This window comes from Quercus suber, unplaced genomic scaffold (genome assembly GCF_002906115.3).
Source record: "Quercus suber isolate HL8 unplaced genomic scaffold, Cork oak 2.0 scaffold_452, whole genome shotgun sequence".
Lineage (NCBI taxonomy): Eukaryota > Viridiplantae > Streptophyta > Magnoliopsida > Fagales > Fagaceae > Quercus > Quercus suber.
Genome location: NW_027069903.1, coordinates 452,608 through 460,376, shown reverse-complemented (window position 1 = coordinate 460,376; position 7,769 = coordinate 452,608). Strand labels below are relative to the sequence as shown.

The 7,769-nt window shown below is 34.1% G+C and overlaps 1 protein-coding gene across 1 annotated transcript; it reads right to left on the bottom strand.

The window, feature by feature from the left end:
* Positions 1–6,980: 6,980 nt before the first annotated feature.
* LOC136062781 (uncharacterized) lies at positions 6,981–7,268 on the bottom strand. The gene has a single exon (XM_065762327.1). The coding sequence runs from the start codon at positions 7,266–7,268 to the stop codon at positions 6,981–6,983; it is 288 nt and encodes a 95-aa protein (XP_065618399.1).
* Positions 7,269–7,769: the final 501 nt, after the last annotated feature.

Below are 7,769 nucleotides of genomic sequence, written 5' to 3'. Positions count from 1 at the left end.
AATATGGTTTGTACACAATTTGGAACTAAAATTAAAGCTTTCACGTTTGATAATCCTTTAGAGTTCAAATTACCAGAATTTTATTCTGACCATGACATCATTTATCAAATTACTTGTGTTTATACTTCACAAAAAAATTATGTTGTGGAGAGAAAACATCAACATATATTGTCCACTGCTAGAGCATTGCAAATTCAATCTGGTCTCCCTCTTTCATTTTGGGGTGATTTTGTCCTTACTGCAGTTTCTATGATTAATAGATTGCCATCACTTTTGCTTCATAATAAAACACCTTTTGAACTTCTTTTCCATAAGGTTCCTTCTTATTCTCATCTTAGGGCTTTTGGTTGTTTATGTTTTGCTTCTACCACTAGTCCTAACAAGACTAAATTCTCTCTTAGAGCTAGAAAGTGTGTATTTATTGGCTATCCTTACCATGTCAAAGGTTATAGGTTGTTTGACCTTCAAACACATTCCACTCTTGTATCAAGTGATGTTATATTCCATGAAACAATTTTTCCTTTTTCCATGTCTCAAACCATTTCATTTCACTCTTCCCTTATCCCTTTACCTTCATTCTCTCCCATTCCTTCCATTTTCTTGATGATCCTCATTCTGATTTAGTTCACTTAACTTTTGTGTCTACTTTTTCTGTTTCTGATGAAAATATCATTGATATTCATCATAATATTGATGAAGATATGTTTCATGATCTCCCTGATGCTCCTGATGATCCTTCTCAACCTGATCCTCTTCTTAGGAGGTCTACTAGACCTTCTAAGCTCTATGTAGACACTCGATTTTGCACCAATAATTTAATTAAGGAAGATGGTTAGAATGACCATTCATATACCCAAAATTCATGATTGCATTACATGCATTAATTCATTCATTTCATATCATAAAAATGATCTTGAGATTTTAACGGTCGCGACGGTATGCTTGATTTTCAAACTGGACCGTCGAATTGAAAGATATCACATGATTAAGTTTGCATGGTCTACATGCATTTTGTTTGTGTGGGACCAACCACACATAATTAATTTAAATTAATTTTGATTAGTTAGACAATTAAAATTAATTAAATGATTTTGTGATTGGTTGTTAGTTAGTGTCAAAAATAGGCTTGCATGCATGGGAATAAAGAGGATAATCAGATAACAACAAAATTATGGATAATCAAGATTTTTGGAGTATTTATTTACAAGATAATCATTGCTGAAAAAACCTAAATTATCAAAAAATGAGTTTAAATTTTAGAATACGAATTAAAAACACGTCTAAGGTCAAGTCCCGGCTCAAAAAACCTCAAAATAGGAGTCCAAAATGGACTAAAACTCAAACACAGGTCCATCGCCCAAGAGGCCCATTAGGCACTCTTGGAATGCCGATTGGCACTTTTCAAGTGTCGATTGGCACAAATGTGGGGCATGGCCCGAGGGCTTCTGGATTGAGACAAACCTTACCTTTTATGATTTTTTAGAGATAAGGACGTGTCCCAGTTTGTATTTTGATCATTCAGCTAATTTTTCGAACATCCCAGCCTCTATAAATAGAGGATGCCTCTCAAAATTCAGCATACTTTTTCACGCTTTCTGAACCCCCCATCCTCTCTTTCTGGTTCCTCTCTTCTTTTCAATTCTCTCTTACGTTAAAGACGTTATGGAGGCTCTTGCTTAGTTATTTCTTTTCTGTAAGCAAAATATTTTAGGTTTCAAAAAGTTGAATAAATTGTTTTGAATCCTAAAATATCCTTTCACTAAGAAGAGCACGCATGCAAGAGGTAGTTAATTTCTTTTCTTTTTCTAGTCTTCTTTATTAATTTTGATTGATGATGCATGAATAGGTTTAGGATATTTTATTATTCCTGATTCTTGATATAATTGCCATGTTTTGTTCAATTTTTTTTTTTTTTTAAATATGTTCTTAGATGATTATTTGTTATGATTTCTCTCTTGAATCTCAAAATCTGCTTATGATCAAAGATCTCTTTAAATTAAAAATTGATCTAAAATTTTCAAATCTAATTTTTTTACCCACAAATCAAATATAATTTTTCATTAAAAATAGATTTGATTTTTTTTACTCACAAAACTGATCTGTATTTTCATAAAATGCAGATCTGATTTTTTTTTTTTTTTACACACAAAACTGATTTGTATTTTTATAAAATGCAGATTTGATTTTTTTTAATACATAAAACTGATATGTATTTTCATTAAATACAGATTAGATTTTTTTAAAGAAAAGATTTCTTTGACACAAAAATAGCAGATTTTGAAATTTAAGAGAAGAAGTCAAAAGTTGAGATGATTTTGGTTGATGCATGTAACATAGATTTATCTCATGAGTGTAGTTCATCTTCTAAAAAAAAAAAGGTATTTTTCTTATTTTATTCATAAAAAACATATCTGATTTTTTTTTTCTACAAATCTAAATTTTTCTTATTCACAAAAGATATTTGATTTTTCTTAATGAAAATCACCATTTTTAACTTTGCTCCAAAATAGATCTGATATTTTTTAGCAAAAACCTTGTTCTTTCTTTATATAAAAACAGATTTGATTTTATTTACAAAACCAATTTTTTTATCTACACAAAAACAAATCTGGTTTCTTTTTTTAATGAATCAAATCGATTTTTTTTTTTTAATTTACAAAAACAGATTTGAATTTTTTTCTAAAAAGAGGTTACATTCATAAGATAGACTTATGTGAGTTAGTTTTGGTCAAGTGTCTGTCATGTATGTTCGACATATCATTCAATATCATGCATAAAAGGGTATATTGATCATTACAATCTAGAAGACTAGACTCTGTCTGGGTGGAATGTGTGCCTAACACCTTCCCAAAAAGAAAGGTGCCCTTAAAAGCACCCGAATCTCTTTTTTGAGGTCATCCCAATTTTGGCAGTCTCTCATGCCCCAACCTTACCTTTGGGCTTATCATTGCAGCCAAGTAACATCAATCCCCACTTTTGGTCAGCTTTAATCAGGTACATCACACCCTTTATCCTTTTATATTTCTTATGATCATCTCTCTCCTTCCTATAAGACCTTTTGTTGTTCTATTTCTGCTATTGTTGAACCCTCACACTACTATCAAGTTGTTTCTGATCCCAAATGGCAAGTTGCTACAGATGTAGAAATTGCAACTTTGGAGGCCAACCATACTTGGACCCTTACTTCTCTTCCACCTGATAAGAAGCTCATTGGATGTAAGTGGGTTTACAAAATTAAATACAAGTCTGATGGGTCCATAAAGAGTTATAATACCAGGTTAGTTGACAAAGGATTCACTTAGAAAGAAGGTTTAGATTATCTTGAAACATGTGGCAAAGATGGTTTCTGTGAAGTGCTTGTTGGCAGTTTCTGTTGTGCAAGGCTAGTTCTTAAGCCAACTTGATATCAACAATGCTTTTCTTCATAGGGACTTGACTGAAGAGGTTTATAGGGCACTCCTACCAGGATTTCAAAGCAAGGGGGAGATGGTTTGCAAACTAAATAAGTCACTTTATGGTCTCAAGCAAGCTTCTAGGCTATGGTTCTCTAAGTTTTCTACAACTTTGGTTTAGTTGGGATTCATACAATCCGAGGCAAATTACTCTTTGTTCACTAGACAGCAAGGTGAGTCCTTTATAGCTCTTTTAGTCTATGTGGATGATGTGTTAATTACAACTAATGATAAAGAGCAAGTGGATCAGTTCAAAAGTTTAAACTCAAAGACCTAAGTGATTTAAAATATTTCCTTGGTCTAGATATTGCAAGAACAGTCAAGGGTATAGCTCTTTGTCAAAGGAAGTATGCCCTAGAGTTATTGAGTGATGCTGGGCTTCTTGGTTGCAAGCCATCTAGAGTTCCAATGGAGCAAAATCTTAAATTGAGTAAGTATGATGGTGTGCTACCAAATGATCCAAGCAAATAGAGAAGACTAGTGGGCAGATTACTGTATTTGACAACTTTTAGACCTAACATCACTTATGCAGTTCATAAGTTGAGTCAATTTATGTCAAAACCAAGGAGACCTCACCTGGAAACTACTTATATAGTCCTTCAGTATTTGAAGAATGAACTAGGGAAGGGAATCTTTTTCTCTGCTGCATCAGAATTGTATGTAAAAGGTTTTATAGATTGGGCTTCATGTCCAAACACAAGAAGGTCTATGACTAGCTATTGTATCTTCCTTGGTGACTCTTTGATTTCTTGGAAGTCTAAAAGGCAATCCACTATCTCAAGGTCATCTGTAGAGGCAAAATACAGAGTCATGGCAACAATAGCAACTTATGAAGTTGTTTGCTTTTATATCTCTTGAAAGACATTCAAGTGAATCACAACAAGGAAGCTTTACTCTTCTGTGATAGTCAGTCAGCCCTTCACATAGGGTCCAATCTGGTATTTCATTAAAGGACAAAGCATTTTGAAATAGACTGTCACATGGTGAGAGATAAAGTTATGGCCAAAGTGATCAGACTAATTCATGTTAGAACTCAGTGCTAGCTAGTTGATTTGTTGACTAAAGCCTTAAGTTTCAATTAGTTTTCTAAGCTTCTCTCCAAGATGGGATTGATCAACATTCATTCACCATCAATCCATCTTGAGGGGGAGTATCAAAGTAAGAATTGTATTGAAGAACAACAAGCACATATAGCATTTGCAATAATGAAGAACACAAGGTTGCAGCTTACAAGCAAAGAAGAAGAAGAAGAAGAAGAAGAAATAAGAACAAGTAGTTGTCAATCAATTAGTGATAAATGACCTGTAACTTAGATAACTCTATATATGTTTTAGTGATTACACGTGCCTCATGCTTCTGTATTAGTTTTCTGTTAATTTTGTTTTGATGATTATTTAGGCGGGTAAGTTGGTTGGTTGTTTGGTTGGTTAGTGATCCTTATGTATATAAAGCAATAACTTTGTAATCTTAATTAATTCAATGAAATCATTTTCTCTCCCAAGTCTAGTCTTTGACAAAATTTCTAGTTAGCATCTTGGAGCCACCTCCAATGAATTATTCCCTATAATAACTTGGTATGTGGAATAAGGGGAATTGCTCATACTCATAAGAATAGTCAAATATTCAAAGATGCATATATAAATAAACCTGTTTCTAAATTTCTTTTATAAAAAATTAAAAAAGAAAGTGCTTTTTGAGCTAAAGAGAACTTTTGATGTTTGGCCAAGGGGTACGCAAATTTAAAATCCAAACATTTCTAATACTAGGCTCATATTATTACCAAACTGTCAACCTCAGTCTCAGTCTAATTTGTTGAAACATTGGTAAGCCAGTCTAGCCAGATTTAGACTAGCTTTAAAGCAACTGTGACGTAACAAGTTTCTGCTTATCACATTCATAATAATTACATCCACCAGGAGTCACATGTTAATAACAATTTTTACTTTTCATGCTCATGTAGGCTGCAGGTACTGAAAAATATATGGTAGTAATTTGCTAAGTCGCAATCTTCACTATCGTTACAACTCATGACGGTTGGCCAATCAAGATTACATTGGAAAAAATTGCAAGCTTTCACATCCATCCAGAAAGAAATTTATGCAATTTTTTTTTTTTTTTGATGAAAATTTTTATGCAATTATGTGCTTGAAGGTTTTAACAAGGATATATTTTATAGCAAGTTTGCATTTCGACCTCAGTGACTTCTTAGTTCTTACACTCATGGACGTAGCCATCATTGGACAGGGGCAGTGGGCCCCCCACCCCCACCTCATTTTTAAAAAAAATTTATTATATGTATGTGTATCAATTTTAGTAATTTTGTTTTATAAAATTACATTTTGTTTTCCTTAAACAATATCAGTGCTTCTTTTAAGAATAATTTCATACTCACAAACTTTTTTACAAACTGTTTTAGGAGCAAATTCTTATTGGTTCGCATATGGGCCCACAACTCAAATAATTTTTTTACTTACCAGTAACCACCTATCACATTAGTAATTTATATTAAAGTTTGAAACTCTAGTATTTTCCTCACTTTAGTGATCATAAAAAAGAAATTATAGATCTAAAATCTAAAACAAAATATACAAACCCCATAAAAATAGCTTAATGACAAAAATTACCAATATTAAAACTAAAAAAAATTAAGCTCAATTAAACAATTTTATCCAAAATAAATGACCATGTCCTTTAAAAAATTCTAAACAAAAACAATTTTGTTCTTAGCCATTTAAAAAAAAAAAAAATCTCAACAGCTAAGTAGTATCTATGTCAGAGGTTGAAACTGCTGCACACAACCAATAATAAAGTTGCCCCCTAACTCAAAGTTCTAGCCCTGTCGCTACTCAAACTCTCATTTGTGCATGTTATTTTTGTATTCCTACACATATATAGTTGAAGAAAAATGTAGAACAATATTTTACAGTTTTAAAGATACATGCTTTAAAAGGATTTAAAATAGGGTTTATTCAGCCATCCAAAACCCCCCAGCATGCTTTCCATTTTGACTAACGAAATAGAGATACTTGACGGGAACTAGCAAGCAGGCTAATAATTAATCACGGGCCAATGAAAGGAACAAATAACAAACAGGATATTTTATATAAATCTAACTACCTAAGTTTGAGACATAGAAATTAGAATAAACATGGTGTATAAGATTCCGAAATAAATTTAAAGCACTAATGCAATTGTTATTAAGCAATAATAAAGATATCATTGTCAGGTTACTAGTATATAAGAGGTTAGTTCCCATCGATAACATGCAAGGCTAAGGACTAATTTTCTAGCAATTAGAGCTGAATTGCCAGAAATGGGTACCATTGTGCACTCAGAACATTGGCCCCAAATGATTTATGCTATAGCGTTTGTTCTCATAGCCACTAGTGTGGTTGCTAATAGGCCTTATATCCATGATTCTCCGCCAACAGCCCACTACCAAGCACCCTACCCTCCAGACCATTTGCCACCAACAGACCTTGAAGAAGGATACTATCCTTCAGCTTCAAGCGATAAAAAGTCACCTCCTCATCCTCTTGTTAATGAAACACCACCACCGCCATCTTTATCACCATCCCCTCCCAATGTTCGCAACTCACCACCACCACCACCCTCACCATCCCCTCCCAATGTTAGCAACTCACCACCACCACCCTCACCATCCCCTCCCAATGTTAGCAACTCACCACCACCACCACCCTCACCATCCCCTCCTCCTCCTAATGGTACACCATCACCTTCCCCTTCACCGTCACCACCATCTTTATCACCACCACCACCACCACCACTCTCGCCACCCCCTTCACCTCCTTCCATTTACCACTTTCCACATCCATTTTTACCTCCCTATTTTATCAAATTACCACCACTATGTCCTCCATAACCTCCTCCGTTTTATTTCTACAAGTTATCACCACCTCCATCTCTTTTGCCTCTGCCTTTTCATGTCTACAAATCTCCACCATCGCCTCCATCTCCTTCCTTACTATAAGTCACCTCCTCCACTATAAATCCTTATGTCCTCTATACTAAACTTCCTATGTCTCCACCTCCACCTTCATACTACTTCAAACCCTCCCTGCTATGACTAGTCAACCCCACCTTCAAATGGTTATATTAAGCTTTGAGGCATCTCTTATATCAATTTCAATTGTTAGGGGAATAAATATTTCCCTTTGGGTGTCAAGTGTGGTGGAGTTTATTAGCGTTGTATTTTCAAATATAAGTCCTTACGCATCATGGGTGTCTATACTAGAGATCCTTGGTGTGTGAAGCACTCATTGTATCAACTGCAGTAACTGTAAGCAGTGTAAGTTT

What these genes read in the sequence shown, in the direction of transcription:
- LOC136062781 (XM_065762327.1), bottom strand. Translation starts at nt 7,268, where the DNA reads ATGGAAGGAGGTGAAGGGGGTGGCGAGAGTGGTGGTGGTGGTGGTGGT.